General features: G+C 49.7%; 1 protein-coding gene across 2 annotated transcripts in view; it reads right to left on the bottom strand.

Moving 5' to 3' along the window:
* Positions 1–1,643: 1,643 nt before the first annotated feature.
* gnb1l (guanine nucleotide binding protein (G protein), beta polypeptide 1-like) overlaps positions 1,644–17,347 on the bottom strand; it is a 28,909-nt gene continuing 13,205 nt past the window's right edge. For both annotated transcript variants that reach the window (XM_061261491.1, XM_061261490.1), the window contains exons 6-8: positions 12,184–12,276; positions 7,145–7,372; positions 1,644–2,856 (exon numbers count right to left, since the gene is read on the bottom strand). In XM_061261491.1, the coding sequence (XP_061117475.1) occupies positions 2,590–2,856; positions 7,145–7,372; positions 12,184–12,276 (588 nt within the window). In that variant the 3' untranslated portion in view covers positions 1,644–2,589. The remainder of the gene's footprint in view (positions 2,857–7,144; positions 7,373–12,183; positions 12,277–17,347) is intronic.

Below are 17,347 nucleotides of genomic sequence, written 5' to 3'. Positions count from 1 at the left end.
TAATCACGAGATCCCACAGTGAACACAGGGCAGGACCACAGAGCTCAGCTACTGTACAACAATCAGACAAAAACAAAAGATTATCAAACAGAAACAACGTTTCTGCATTGCCACTGAAGACCGTAAACTGTTGGGTGTTTACATGGAGGGGGTCGAGTCTCCCCTATGCGATATAATGGGCTCTGTAAGACCACAGTAAGCGATGCAGTGAGGTCCCTAAATATGTAGGTCACACAATTTTAAAGGGCGGTAAGTATATAAACAAAATGTATTATCACTGTTATAAGCAGTCAAACCAAACCATCAACATCTGAAGTTTGGACAGAAGAGAGCCCTCACATAGACACAGTGAGACACTTTAGTGAGACACTTTACTCGAGAGGTTAGTTGTGCCTGGTTGTGACCAGCCCACATAAAGACAAAAGAAGGTCGCAGAACAATGCACGTCCGACAGCTAACACCCCACACTCTGCAAACACACATCCCCAACCAGCACCTGTGCATCCCAGCATCCCCGCAGCTCAATGGCAATGTGTCCCGACCCAAGAGAAATGCTAACTCTGCCCTTTTCACCTCTCCCCTCTCCCTTCTCCTCCGGGTGCTAAACGGAGGCAGGGCTTCACAATCGATCTTGTAAACACGTACAGGCGCTGGAGGTCTATAGGCGACCATTAATCCGGAGTGACGAATGCGGTTTGGGTCAAGGCAAAGGGCCAAGTTAGGCTGAGGGGTGGCGTTAAAACACAACGGGGATCGGACGGCTGCACCTTACGCTAAAGAAAGTCGAGATCACTGAAGCAAATCTCCCGCCAGGAAAGCAAACAGAATAAAGTAATGAAATCATTAAAATGTGACAGGATAAATGATTAAGATTCCTACACTTGAGTCTCTGGGGTGTCCCAATATGGGGAATTGATAACAGGAGTTTAAAATAAAAAATGAAAAAATAAGATGGAACGTTGGCGGTAATTTACGGATTTAGTTTGGAACCACACAAAGGCTTCCCACTCCGACGTTCCATCGTGGCTCCGGAGAAAATGCAGGCCGGCCGTTCCAAGTGGGTTAAAGTCAGATCCAAGAACTTCGAAGAAGGAGCCGGTCACAATTATGAGGTTTTACGCTTTACCTGGAACGCCAGACTCGGGATTTACTGCTCATGGCCGAACCTATTCCCCTTTACAGAATGTGTGTGCGCACCAAGACTGAAAATACAATCAAATTTAGCTCTGTAGAATATTATGGAGGTGTTGGGTGGCCTGCAACATCAAAAAAAAAGATTTCCATTTCTTATAGTGCAATATTATAATAATCTTAAACATTTAGTTCTGCAAAAATGAATTATTTCATTATATATTAAAATAATAAGTGGATCCTTTTTTAGAAAGTCATGGACCACTATTGGGTATGAGAACCAACATATGACCCAACTTCAGGACCAGCACCGTAACCTGGCAACTGAGTAAAGGCTGCATGCGGGGCCAGCTCTGACTTTATTACGTGTTTCAATAACACAAGATGGCTTCCAGCGCGGTGTTAGTGCAGCGAATCGTGACAAAGACCACCAGCGTGTAGCGGCTCTCTTGGACCCACACATGACCCACGCGGGTGAACCATAGCGCACACGCATGGAACTGGAGAGGGTGGCAGGGAAGAAGAGAGAAGATGTCGTTTATTGAACCCCGTGGGGTAATGTATCCTCTTTACATTACATGGGCAGCCACAGTACAGTGCCCGGAGAGCAATGTGGTGTTAAGGGCCTTGCTCAAGGGCCCAACAGCTGTGCGGATCTTATCATGGCTACACCGGGGCTTGAGCCACCGGGTCCTAGTCATGTATCCTAGCCACTTGGCTACAGGCTGCCCCGGGCCAGGCTACCCAGGGGCCAGGCGGAGAAGCTGTAGCAAGTAACAGGAAACGATCCTCTACTGTACATACTCGAGGGCACATGCCCTTTGAATTTAATGGAGAAACCCCAAGGTGATTAAATAAGCAAAGAAAACCGAATAGGTACATTTTTCGTGATCATAAGTTTCATTATGTGTAGCAGTTTTGCAATGGTTGTTTTGGTCCAGAAGTTTTTGGAGAATATTTATTAAAATGTACACAATTTTATTACACATTAGATATTTTCACAATCTTTCACAATATTTTCCCATATGAGATGTAACAATCGTTAAACAAGTTTTAACAACACCATCAGGGACGTTTCATTTCGCCTTCAAAAGTCTGAGGTTCCCCGTCCACTTCAATGGCAGCTCCAAGATCACTGTCTGGGAGGCAGCAGCTTTTAGAACTACAAAACGTAATAGCTAGTAGCAACTCAACCAGCTCAGTAACGTAGATGCAGATAGATTGGATATAAATACACTAAATAAAACCTGCCTGCGAAGTAGTATGTACACATAATCTCAGCCAACCACAGATCTGTATCTTTTACTGAGTTTGCTAGTTCGCTAATCTGTCGCCATTAAGTTTTCTAGTCCTAAAAGCTGCTGCCTTCCAGGCGTCATTAAGGGAAGGAAAAGCACCACGGGCGATGCTAACGCAGCGCTAACGGCACGCCACAGCGCCCCCTGGTGTCCGCTCCGCTCAGACGTCGCTGTACACAGACCAGACGCTGATCCTCTGGTCCTTGGAGCCGGCGGCGAGCACTCGCTGTGGGGGGTGGGGGTGGTCGGAGAAGGCGACGCAGAGCGCCACGTCGGCGTGGTGCTGCAGCACGGCCAGGGGCTTCAGCCTCCGCCAGCCGAACACACGCACGCGGTGGTCCCACCCGGCCGACGCCACGATCCGCCGGTCCTCCCGGATACGCAGCTGTGAGAATCCCGCGTTCACCACCTGGACCGAATCCTGGAGCTGGGGAATCGGGAAGACCGGGAGCTTTTATCCGAAGTGACTTACAGTTGATTAGACTAAGACAGGGGCCAATCCCCCCCGGAGCGATGCGGGGTTAAAGGCCTAAGGGCCTTGATCGAGTGCCCAACAACTGTGTGGCTCTTACCGTGGCTCCACCGGGGCTTGAACCACCGACCTTAAGGGTCCCTGTCATGCACCTTAACCACTCGGCTCCAGGCTGGATAACCGCACTGAGTAAAACCCGGAACCCTCCCAAATCTGGAACATGAGGCATGAGTTGTTTTTTTTTTTCCAGGCAGTTATCCACCTTACTCAGCAGTCCTGCTTTGTGATACGAAGCCCAGGAGAGCTAATCGAGGGTCAGTTTCTGCCTTTTGGCTGAAGCAGGCGGACAGATACTCTCCACACAAGAGATAGTAATCACATATCTGTGACCTCACACCTAAAAGGGCCAGGTAAACCCACTCATACGATAAACTACTGACACTGAAGCCTCAGGGGAAGAGGTGCCATGGGAGAGCTCCACACACACTAAACGAGCCGAGCGACTTCTCTAATTGTCGCGGTCTGAGCAAATCCACCAAAGAAAAACAGGACAGGCGTCCGCTCCAGCGGCCGACACGATGACGGAGGCTGAAATGGAGGGCTAAATGACTGCTGAACCTGGCAGAGGAGCCGCAGGCAGGCCCAGAGGGGTCCGACCGGCGGCCGTAAAACATCGCGGCAGGAGCGCCTGCGGACAAACGTTTCTGAAGACTGTTTGTTTTGGAGCGAGCATCTCAAACACGCTTGGCTGCGTAACCGTCGTCACTATGACAGAGAGAGAGAGAGAGGGAGAGAGAGGGAGAGGGAGAGGGAGAGGGAGGGAGAGAGAGAGAGAGAGAGAGAGAGGGAGCTCTGCTGAAATCCCTGTTTGCTTGGCATTGTTTCTGGCCTGACGGATTACCAACCGAAAGATCCGGTCAACGGGGGAAGACACCAATAAACACAAAAGTTACAAAGCGCTTGATGGAGGGATCTCATCCAGCGATCTCCAGCCTCCCGGTGAAGAAGCTGATCTCAGCAGCAGGTACGCAGCAACAGATATAAGAAACCTGACTCTACTAATTCGCTATACCACACACATTAGCCAAAAGCAGCACTCAAGCACCATCACTGGGAAAGCAGAAGTGGACAGAACACCCAGATGTGTCCACATGTACATTAGAGTTCAGCATTGAGCAGATGGTCTTGTCCACAGCACCTTACGTAAGTACAGTAGGTACACACAGGTGTGGGCACTGAGCCGAGTTGATGTCATCACTGTCACAGCCAATAAAAACGCTTAATCCAATCCATACAGCATAACGCTATAAGTTCCTCAGCAGAGGAGTTTGAGGATACACTGCTAATTGCAGCAATAAGAGGGTTAACTAAATGCCCTAATAAATGCTAAAAGTTCAGCGCCCTCACACACAAATTATGTGCACCGCTAGCGAGCGCGGAGCTAGCCTGAATAATTAATTATAAACCTTCGCTTGTAAGCGCATTATTACCTCAGGTAGATGGTATGCCCAGAGCAAACAGCATCTGGCTTACATTACAGCGCTGATAATGATAGGTTTTCGTGTCTATCTGTGTTTGTTTTGCCTTGTTTTGTCTCCCCATGCTTGTGTTGGGTCAGGCGCTTATTTATGAAGGGGTCAATTCTGCACATTAAGCGCAATAACGCCAGCGGCTGTTTACGCAGCGAGTGTCTCTCCCATTTCTCTTTCCCAATCTGACCCCGCACCCCAACCAAATCCACACACACACACACACACACACACACACACGTGTGCGTGCACACACACACTGCTAATGTTAAAACACTCAGTGTTCATTTAACACCAGCGCGGAATTAACACTTAACATTTAACAGTGCGTCAGCTTGGCATTTCTCAACTTTCACAATGGCCAAAAGATATTTGCCCATTCACAACTCCACTCTCACAAGGTGGCACAAATGCCCATCTCAGAGAGATCACAGCTGCCTGGGCAGTAACTCCTGGTCTTTAAACCCGATGTCACAAATAACAGCCTCTAATGCAAACCCAGGCCTGCATGACCCTTCAGAGCTCGCCATAATCACTCGGCTGTCTCTGAAGGCCAGCCGTCTCCAGAGAGCTGAGATAGTCTCCGTTTGTAGCTTGTAGCCTAGTGGCTAAGGCGCATGTAGTGTATTGGCGAAGGTGCCTGTAGCCTAGTGGCTAAGGTGCCTGTAGTCTAGTGGCTTAGGCGCAGGTAGCCTAGCGACTAAGGTGTTCCCCCTGCTGTTGTACTTTCCCCCCCTCCACTGTTCCCCCTGCTGTTCCACTCTCCCCCCTCTAGGGTTCCCCCTGCTGTTGTACTCTTCCCCCACTCCACCATTCCCCCTGCTGTTCCACTCTCCCCCTCCACCATTTCCCCCCTGCTGTTCCACTCTCCCCCCTCCACTGTTCCCCCTGCTGTTCCACTCTCCCCCCTCCACCGTTCCCCCTGCTGTTCCACTCTCCCCCCTCCACCGTTCCCCCAGCTGTTCCACTCTCCCCCCTCCACCATTTCCCCCCCTGCTGTTCCACTCTCCCCCCTCCACCGTTCCCCCTGCTGTTCCACTCTCCCCCCTCCACCGTTCCCCCTGCTGTTCCACTCTCCCCCCTCCACCATTTCCCCCCCTGCTGTTCCACTCTCCCCCCTCCACCGTTTCCCCCCCTGCTGTTCCACTCTCCCCCCCCCCGCTGCTCTGAGTGATTTGTGGCAGCTAGTCCAGTGGCTCCCCCCCCACCACACACTACCGTTCCCTTCACTGCAGATGTGTTTTGTGTTTGGCTAAGAGTCTCGAAGGTTGTGATATTTTTATTCGCTCTCACGGGTCATCCATCAGGCCGGGCTGAAGCTCGCTGCCCTTCTGTGGGAAGAGCCCGGGACGGCCGTCTGAGCGTCACACTGCATTTAAAACCCCCCGCCTGGAACCCTCCGGCAGTTTATTTACCTTCCCCTCCAACTCCCCTGCCCGAAATTATAAATTAAATCTCTTTTTTGAACTCTTTTTAAAAAAACCGGAGCAAAATAAACCGAATGAAACCGAGTTCCTTATTTTTGCACTTTGAGTCGTTCTTTCCCTGTGTTACAATAACATGCTTTTGGAGTTTCTCCTCCAAAGACTAGCTTTTTTTTTTATTTTTATATTCCTCCGTGAATTTATTCAAATAAAAAATGTAAAGCGCAGCAACATGCATCGTCGAGGTGGGAGGTTTAACGGTGTCGCATTTGTACTCAAGTTCACAGGTTTTTAAAAGGCGAGACAGAGAGAGCGTGAGACAGGAGGGGGGGGAGAGAGAGGGACAGAGAGGGAGAGAGAGAGACAGACTGGGGGAGAGAGACAGAGAGAGAGAGACAGAGGGGGGGGAGAGAGAGAGAGAGAGAGAGCGAGAGAGAGACAGAGAGGGGTGGAGAGTCCCCAGCCCAGCCTCAGGGCAGTATTAGTTCTGACCGGCGGTGGCGGTTGCTCGGTGGTTTGGGGTGAGGGTACTGTCTCTGTCTCTGCAGTGTGACCAGCGGCTGATTAATCACGCAGACACCACACACACTGGCCCGCCTCTCTGCACACATTCCCAGCACAGACACCACACACACTGGCCCGCCTCTCTGCACACATTCTCCCAGCACAGACACCACACACACTGGCCCGCCTCTCTGCACACATTCCCAGCACAGACACCACACACACTGGCCCGCCTCTCTGCACACATTCCCAGCACAGACACCACACACACTGGCCCGCCTCTCTGCACACATTCCCAGCACAGACACCACACACACTGGCCTGCCTCTCTGCACACATTCCCAGCACAGACACCACACACACTGGCCTGCCTCTCTGCACACATTCCCAGCACAGACACCACACACACTGGCCTGCCTCTCTGCACACATTCCCAGCACAGACACCACACACACTGGCCCGCCTCTCTGCACACATTCCCAGCACAGACACCACACACACTGGCCCGCCTCTCTGCACACATTCCCAGCACAGACACCACACACACTGGCCTGCCTCTCTGCACACATTCTCCCAGCACAGACACCACACACACTGGCCCGCCTCTCTGCACACATTCCCAGCACAGACACCACACACACTGGCCTGCCTCTCTGCACATATTCCCAGCACAGACACCACACACACTGGCCTGCCTCCCTGCACATATTCCCAGCACAGACACCACACACACTGGCCTGCCTCCCTGCACACGGGTGCAGGGCGGGGAGCGTCACCCTTCCTGACCTGGAGTCTGCGCTGCCCGTCCAGGGCCCAGGAGGCCAGGTCTCGCTCCGAGGACCCCGAGACGCCCCTGCCCCCCGCGGGGTCAAAGTCCAGGCACATCACGGGCTGCGGGTGGGGCTGGGGGTGGGGCGCCAGGCCGGAGAGGGGCCGGCGCTGGGACACGTCCCACAGAGAGAGCCACCCGTCCTCATACCCCGTCAGCAGGAGGGGGCCCCCACCCGAATCCGGCTGTGGAGAGAGAGAGGGAGAGTGAGGGAGTGAGAGAGAGGGAGAGGGAGAGGGGGAGAGAGAGAGAGAAACGGAAGCTTGGTAGCGGAGCGGCGCAGGGTTATCTGGTGGAGAGCACAGTAACGCTCTCTCACACTCTCTACTCTCCATAAATCACACACTCCCCACTGTCAGCCAATTACAGCACTGCTCACTTTGCTCCTCATCTGTATCACTGAGTACACACACACACTCCATGTGTCCCACAGAGCCACTGCCTTCTGCACAGTGCACACACAGACACACAGACACACACACACACACACACACACACTCCATGTGTCCCACAGAGCCACTGCCTTCTGCACAGTGCACACACACACACACACACACACACACACACACACACACTCCATGTGTCCCACAGAGCCACTGCCTTCTGCACAGAGTGCATAGAGTGCACACACAGACACACACAGACACAGACACACACACACACACACACACACACACACACACACACACACACACTCCATGTGTCCCACAGAGCCACTGCCTTCTGCACAGTGCACACACAGACAGACAGACAGACAGACACACACACACACACACACACACACACACACACACACTCCATGTGTCCCACAGAGCCACTGCCTTCTGCACAGTGCACACACAGACACACAGACACACACACACACACACACGCACACACTCCATGTGTCCCACAGAGCCACTGCCTTCTGCACAGTGCACAGACAGACAGACAGACAGACAGACAGACAGACAGACAGACAGACACACACACACACACAAACAGAAGGTGTAGTACAAACACACACACAAACACACACTTCATTCCCCAAAATCCATTCTAAAGGGTGGTTCTTTGATAAAATCAGAAACCCCTAGGAAAGCGTATGGTTTGCAAGTCATTCTACAGGATGTGCGCATCCCCATAAATCTTCCCCTGGCAGTTCACTGTCACATGCAAATTATTTTCAGTTCCATTTACATTTCACATCAAACAACAGCATGGAGCCAGAGATAAATCTGCGGGGGACAGCTCTCACACACCCAGGGCATTCCCTGGCAGGGACAGAGCAGCCGAACGCCAAGCAACGTTCCGGAGAATTCCTTCTGCACGGCGAGGGGAAGCGGTACGTCGAGGAACAGGGCCGGGTCGTAAATCAGCGCGGCAGATGAAAACACAGTAAAACGAGGTGAGCTGATAAACGAGTAGGCCCCATATTTCACTGTCGCGCGGGGGTGTCTTCTGGAGCAGATATACGGCTGTAGAGGTGTGGCCCCCCCCAGGGCCCCCCCTCGTGTCTGCTGCTACGGGACCTGCCCAATCCGCCCACAACAGGGTGCAGAACCACACCTCTACCGGATTCCGTCGCCCCGGATACCCCCCCACGCCTAGAACCGCCATGGAAACCAGGGAGCGTCCTAGTTCTACCTGCCCTGTGAGAAACGAAGGTCATTTGCGGACTGACTTTTGGAAGCATGCTTCTTTTTCATGCTCGGGGGAAAAATAAACGGTGCCACGCCAACTCAGTTCAGGGAGCGTCCTCATTTGACCTATTCCTGAAAAAAATGTCTCCCTAGAGCTGTCCAAGTTCAGAGGGGTGGAGGGGGCATCTTTATTTTACCATACCCCCCAAGAAAAAACTAATACTGCCTATGACCGTCTGAGTTCAGAGAGCTGGAGCAGGGGGTGTCTTCATTTTTGCTGCTCTCGTAAGGCCTCGTCAGGGGCCATCCGTAATTTACCGAACCCCGTGAAAAACGAAGCCTGCCCTGTCACTTCCTGCAGGAACATTCCCACTGCACTTTTCTACGGTCCCTAAAGGGTGCCACAGAGGGTGATGCCACTCCAGGACCTCTGCAGACCGTCTCACCCGGAGTGGTCGAGCGTCCCGTATTCAAACCGCCAGGGAGAGAAAATCCTTTCCATATGTGTTCCATAAGACTCACACCCCCCCCCCTTTTTAAAGTCTATGACCTTTTCCCCCCACTTAATGGTAATAGTTTTTTGCCCCAACCGCTTAAACAAATTATAGACAGAATTGTGTATTCCTTATAAACACATCACTAACTACAATATTAAGAGATTAAAAAAACAAATAAAAACAACGCCGAATCAGCCCCCCCCCCCCCCCCGCCTCCCAGCTAGCGGCTAAACGTTACCGTCTGTGGGACCCCTGGCCCCCTGCACTTCAGTTAAGTGTAGGAGCCCTTTGATTGATGATGTCACAGGTCGAAGGTCGCGGAACCCTGGGTAGACACCTAATTCATTATATCCTGCGCTAGGCCCTCTACACGAGAGTGCTCTAGCGTAGCGGCTAACGCTTCAGGAACAGATTCATCATTCACGCAGCTGGAGACACCAGTGCACTGGCAACCGGCCACAGCTACGGAGAAGGGTAGTTCTGGACACACATACGCAGACAAACACACACTCTCTCTCTCTCTCTCTCTCTCTCTCTCTCTCACACACACATACATACATACACACACATACATACACACACATACACACACACACACACAAACAGCAAGATAAACACACCTCGTCCCAGCCTCAGCTCTAGAGGTTTTTTTGGAGGCTAGCTGTCACTCAGCGGCCATCTTAGGTCCTGACCTCATCCCAGCCTCTTTACGTAAAACACTGCAGACTATTGGGAGGAGCCGGGCAGAACATCTTCCCACCGGCGTGCCGACGAGACACTTGTGGACAGGAGTGTAAGTGTGTGTGTATGCGAGAGTGTGTGTGTGTGTGTATGTGAGACCATGTGAGAGTGTGTCTGGATCAGAGCAACAGCGCAGCACATTAGGAAAGGGATAGCCGAACAGAAAGAAAGCATTACACCGTTTAATCCTCTCTGTAAGTCCAGAGGCTGGATGTGTAACTCAGCCAGTAAATCTGCCAGTGTGATGGAGGAGGTGGGAGTAGTGTCGGGGCGACACCTCCAGCTCATCTCCCCGCTGTAGCGAGCCACAGAGGGACCGCGCACACCGTGCCGACGCCAGACTCCACCGGCTGACGCCGCGTCGTCACAGAGGTCTCCAAGCGCCACAGCACAGAAGGCCGCAGATCAATTCAATTCCAGTTCGGCCATTTTGGACATCAGTAATATCAGTAATATCCTCAGAAACTTATGTTTTTCTTAAGACAGGGGTCGGCAACCCTGGTCCTGGAGTGCCGCAGGGTGTGCTGGCTTTCATCTCCACCTTAAAATAAGCAACCGATTCAGACCCAAGAAACCAGGTGAGGTGAGTTAACTGTGTAATTAACTGCTTTCATTGATCAATTAATGCCAAGTAACAACGAAAGCCAGCACACCCTGCGGCTCTCCAGGACCAGGGTTGCCGACCCCTGTCTTAAGAGATCCACACCCAGTAACCCTGAACTAACGGATATGGGTGTTGGGTATTTATGTAACTGTCGTTGGGCACGTCGCCACGGTGAGGTATTCGTTGGGTCGGCCCAGGAAAGCACAGGAGCAGCGTGATTGACAGTTTCTCAGGCTGCTCTCTTTGATGTCGAATTCCACCTGATGATCGCAACAATGTGGAGGACAGACGCCGCGGGCAAATGGGACTCAAAGCTACCTGCGCTCCTGAAAAATGAGGAAAACAGATAAACAAGCAGGAGAACAGCAGAGCGGGTACGCGCAGAAATATATCAGAAACTTTGTTACACATTTGGACCGATGGACATTTAGCCACATTCAGCCCCGACAAGACGTTTATTTTAACAGAAACGGTGGCGCGTTGAACATCCTGTTGCCAACGCTGTGCGGACTGACTGACGTCTGAGAAGGCGTTCTGAGGGCTTTAAAGCACAGGCCTACGTCATTACACATTCGGGCTACACCCCCAACACACCCACCAAACGGGACGCAAACGCACCTCAAAGCCTGTCGCAAAACGCTGCACACTGTTCGGAGGAAACATATCGTTCAACACAGAAAACGTACCAAAACGTTTACCGATTGACCGTGCCCCAGTCGTCTTTCCGACTCTCACTTCCCAAAAACTCCCTCCCCCACCCGCCCAACATCACCGTCCTGCAAATCTCCAGCCGTAATTAAACACGCCACATTCTGGAGAGGAAACGTAAACACCGAGATATTAATTAAGCGCCATAATAATGAGTTCTGATCGGGGGAGAGAGAAAGTGTTTACCAAACAGGAGACAGGGCTCTGGGCCCCGTCTGCAGCTGGTCGCGTGATATATGGCCTCGAACCCCAGCCGCTCCAAACAGCCTAATTACAGAACCGAGGCTGACGAGCCGGGAATCGCGCCGGAGGAAAATAATCCCAGACAGGCCCAGCCGTAAATCACACGCCACGTCTCCGGCGGGTTTGTTTACGCGTCTGTCAAGCGCTCGCGGTGGGCTTCCCGCCAATCCGCTCGCCGTTCTCCCGCCGAGCGCTGCTCAACACAAAGAGCAGACTCGCATAATAATTATCAACTGACAAATCAAACCTCAACAGCCAGAGCTGTCACTGCGAGAGAGTCTGGGCACTGGGTCCCCCAAGCACTGGCTGTCTGCCTCTGTTGACAGAGTTCCAAGACTGTTGGGCTACTGGCTCAAAGATGCGACCAACATGTTGGTAACCTGGTGCAACCCGTTCATGTCCGTCCGTTCATTTTTCATTTTTGTTATCTTTTAGGCACAAAATGGACGTCAACGGAACCGTTTTCCACCCCTCTGCCAACACCCCGAGCTGCCGACTTTTCCCCCCTGCCTGGCTGCTCAATCATTGGGGAAACCCCCGTGGGGGGCCTGTGCTCTCCTGGGCGCCACGCCCGGCCTCACCTGCCACAGCTTGGCACACATGAGCATCCCGCGCTTGACATCCGGCTTCAGAGAACACACCTGCGTTCTGCTCGACATGTCCATCACCTTCACCTGCAGAGGGAGAGGAGGAAGAGTCAATCACCTTCACCTGCAGAGGGAGAGGAGGAAGAGTCAATCACCTTCACCTGCAGAGGGAGAGGAGCAAGAGTCAATCACCTTCACCTGCAGAGGGAGAGGAGGAAGATCACTCTCACCGATACTCACTCTGTCATTCTCACCAATACTCACTCTGTCACTCACTGCTAATACTCACTCTGTCATTCTCACCAATACTCACTCTGTCACTCACTGCTAATACTCACTCTGTCATTCTCACTGCTAATACTCACTCTGTCATTCTCACCAATACTCACTCAGTCATGCTCACTGCTAATACTCACTGTCATTCTCACCAATACTCACTCAATCATGCTCACTGCTAATACTCACTGTCATTCTCACCAATACTCACTCAGTCATGCTCACTGCTAATACTCACTCAGTCATTCTCACTGCTAATACTCACTGTCATTCCCACTGCTAATACTCACTCTGTCATTCTCACCAATACTCACTCTGTCATTCTCACCAATACTCACTCAGTCATGCTCACTGCTAATACTCACTCTGTCATTCTCACTGCTAATACTCACTCTGTCATTCTCACCAATACTCACTCTGTCACTCACTGCTAATACTCACTCTGTCATTCTCACTGCTAATACTCACTCTGTCATTCTCACTGCTAATACTCACTCTGTCACTCACTGCTAATACTCACTCTGTCATTCTCACTGCTAATACTCACTCTGTCATTCTCACTGCTAATACTCACTCTGTCATTCTCACTGCTAATACTCACTGTCATTCTCACCAATACTCACTCAGTCATGCTCACTGCTAATACTCACTCAGTCATTCTCACTGCTAATACTCACTGTCATTCTCACTGCTAATACTCACTCTGTCATTCTCACCAATACTCACTCTGTCATTCTCACTGCTAATACTCACTCTGTCATTCTCACCAATACTCACTCTGTCATTCTCACCAATACTCACTCTGTCATTCTCACCAATACTCACTCAGTCATGCTCACTGCTAATACTCACTCAGTCACTCACTGCTAATACTCACTCTGTCATTCTCACTGCTAATACTCACTCTGTCATTCTCACCAATACTCACTCTGTCACTCACTGCTAATACTCTCTGTCATTCTCACTGCTAATACTCACTCTGTCATTCTCACTGCTAATACTCACTATGTCATTCTCACTGCTAATACTCACTCTGTCACTCACTGCTAATACTCACTCTGTCATTCTCACTGCTAATCCTCACTCTGTCATTCTCACTGCTAATACTCACTGTCATTCTCACCAATACTCACTCAGTCATGCTCACTGCTAATACTCACTCTGTCATTCACTGCTAATACTCACTCAGTCATTCTCACTGCTAATACTCACTGTCATTCTCACTGCTAATACTCACTCTGTCATTCTCACCAATACTCACTCTGTCATTCTCACTGCTATTACTCACTCTGTCATTCTCACCAATACTCACTCAGTCATGCTCACTGCTAATACTCACTCAGTCATTCTCACTGCTAATACTCACTCTGTCATTCTCACTGCTAATACTCACTCTGTCATTCTCACTGATAATACTCACTCTGTCATTCTCACTGCTAATACTCCCTCTGTCACTCACTGCTAATACTCACTCTGTCACTCACTGCTAATACTCACTCTGTCATTCTCACCAATACTCACTCAGTCATGCTCACTGCTAATACTCACTCTGTCATTCTCACCAATACTCACTCTGTCATTCTCACTGCTAATACTCACTCTGTCATTCTCACTGCTAATACTCACTCTGTCATTCTCACCAATACTCACTCAGTCATGCTCACTGCTAATACTCACTCAGTCATTCTCACTGCTAATACTCACTCTGTCATTCTCACCAATACTCACTCTGTCATTCTCACTGCTAATACTCACTCTGTCATTCTCACCAATACTCACTCTGTCATTCTCACCAATATTCACTCAGTCATGCTCACTGCTAATACTCTCTCAGTCATTCTCACTGCTAATACTCACTCTGTCATTCTCACTGCTAATACTCACTCAGTCATTCTCACTGCTAACACTCACTGTCATTCTCACTGCTAATACTCACTCTGTCATTCTCACTGCTAATACTCACTCTGTCACTCACTGCTAATACTCACTCTGTCACTCACTGCTAATACTCACTGTCATTCTCACTGCTAATACTCACTCAGTCATGCTCACTGCTAATACTCACTGTCATTCTCACTGCTAATACTTACTCAATCATGCTCACTGCTAATACTCACTGTCATTCTCACCAATACTCACTCAGTCATTCTCACTGCTAATACTCACTCAGTCATTCTCACTGCTAATACTCACTGTCATTCCCACTGCTAATACTCATTCTGTCATTCTCACCAATACTCACTCTGTCATTCTCACCAATACTCACTCAGTCATGCTCACTGCTAATACTCACTCTGTCATTCTCACTGCTAATACTCACTCTGTCATTCTCACCAATACTCACTCTGTCACTCACTGCTAATACTCACTCTGTCATTCTCACTGCTAATACTCACTCTGTCATTCTCACTGCTAATACTCACTCTGTCACTCACTGCTAATACTCACTCTGTCATTCTCACTGCTAATACTCACTCTGTCATTCTCACTGCTAATACTCACTCTGTCATTCTCACTGCTAATACTCACTGTCATTCTCACCAATACTCACTCAGTCATGCTCACTGCTAATACTCACTCAGTCATTCTCACTGCTAATACTCACTGTCATTCTCACTGCTAATACTCACTCTGTCATTCTCACCAATACTCACTCTGTCATTCTCACTGCTAATACTCACTCTGTCATTCTCACCAATACTCACTGTCATTCTCACCAATACTCACTCTGTCATTCTCACCAATACTCACTCAGTCATGCTCACTGCTAATACTCACTCAGTCACTCACTGCTAATACTCACTCTGTCATTCTCACTAATACTCACTCTGTCATTCTCACCAATACTCACTCTGTCACTCACTGCTAATACTCTCTGTCATTCTCACTGCTAATACTCACTCTGTCATTCTCACTGCTAATACTCACTATGTCATTCTCACTGCTAATACTCACTCTGTCACTCACTGCTAATACTCACTCTGTCATTCTCACTGCTAATACTCACTGTCATTCTCACCAATACTCACTCAGTCATGCTCACTGCTAATACTCACTCTGTCATTCACTGCTAATACTCACTCAGTCATTCTCACTGCTAATACTCACTGTCATTCTCACTGCTAATACTCACTCTGTCATTCTCACCAATACTCACTCTGTCATTCTCACTGCTATTACTCACTCTGTCATTCTCACCAATACTCACTCAGTCATGCTCACTGCTAATACTCACTCAGTCATTCTCACTGCTAATACTCACTCTGTCATTCTCACTGCTAATACTCACTCTGTCATTCTCACTGATAATACTCACTCTGTCATTCTCACTGCTAATACTCCCTCTGTCACTCACTGCTAATACTCACTCTGTCACTCACTGCTAATACTCACTCTGTCATTCTCACCAATACTCACTCAGTCATGCTCACTGCTAATACTCACTCTGTCATTCTCACCAATACTCACTCTGTCATTCTCACTGCTAATACTCACTCTGTCATTCTCACTGCTAATACTCACTCTGTCATTCTCACCAATACTCACTCAGTCATGCTCACTGCTAATACTCACTCAGTCATTCTCACTGCTAATACTCACTCTGTCATTCTCACCAATACTCACTCTGTCATTCTCACTGCTAATACTCACTCTGTCATTCTCACCAATACTCACTCTGTCATTCTCACCAATATTCACTCAGTCATGCTCACTGCTAATACTCACTCAGTCATTCTCACTGCTAATACTCACTCTGTCATTCTCACTGCTAATACTCACTCAGTCATTCTCACTGCTAACACTCACTGTCATTCTCACTGCTAATACTCACTCTGTCATTCTCACTGCTAATACTCACTCTGTCACTCACTGCTAATACTCACTCTGTCATTCTCACTGCTAATACTCACTCTGTCATTCTCACTGCTAATACTTACTCTGTCATTCTCACTGCTTATACTCACTCTGTCATTCTCACCAATACTCACTCAGTCATTCTCACTGCTAATACCTCTCCCCATCTGGATCTCTCCATTTCTCTCGGGGATACCACACTCATGCCGTCACCCAGTGCAAGGAACCTCGGCGTGGTGATGGACAGCAGACTGTCCCTTTCCGAGAACATTGCGGCAGTGACCCGGTCTTGCAGGTTCTTCCTCTACAACATACGGAGAATCCGCCCCTTTCTCACCCCCTACTCGACCCAGCTCCTGGTCCAAGCGATGGTTCTGTCCCGCCTGGACTACTGCAATTCCCTCTTGGCTGGCCTCCCAGCGTCCGCCATCAGACCCCTCCAACTCATCCAGAATGCAGCAGCTCGTCTGGTCTTCAACCTTCCCAAATACTCACACGTCACCCCCCTGCTTACTTCCCTCCACTGGCTGCCTGTCATGGCTCGCATCAAATTCAAAACATTGGTGCTAGCCTTCCAAGCAGTTAAAGGGTCTTCCCCAGCTTATCTGCAAAAAATCATCAGACCCTACACCCCTGCCAGACCTCTTCGTTCAGCCTCCACAGGCCGCTTGGCACCTCCCCCTCTCAGAACCTCCACCTCACGCTCACGACTACTGTCTGTTCTGGCTCCACGGTGGTGGAACGAACTCCCCGTTGAGGTCAGAACTATAGAATCTCTCCCCACCTTCAAGCGCAAGCTGAAGACGCACCTCTTCAAGCAGCACCTCTCCCCATCCCTCCCTACCTCCCTGTGAACCTTAATTGTTGTCTCTGTGACTTGCTTTGTGTATCGGTATTTTTAGTTGGCTAGGTAAGCAGTGTTTGGATAGTTAACTTTGGTGACTTATGCTCTGTTTGTTTGTTTGTTCAAAAAAATAAATAAATAAATAAATAAATAAATAAAATGGCCCTTGTCCTTATCTTTGTT

Source organism: Conger conger, chromosome 11, assembly GCF_963514075.1.
Source record: "Conger conger chromosome 11, fConCon1.1, whole genome shotgun sequence".
Classification (NCBI taxonomy): Eukaryota; Metazoa; Chordata; class Actinopteri; order Anguilliformes; family Congridae; genus Conger; species Conger conger.
The sequence above is the reverse complement of the archived record's forward strand: the minus strand, read 5'-3'. Positions and strand labels throughout refer to the sequence as shown.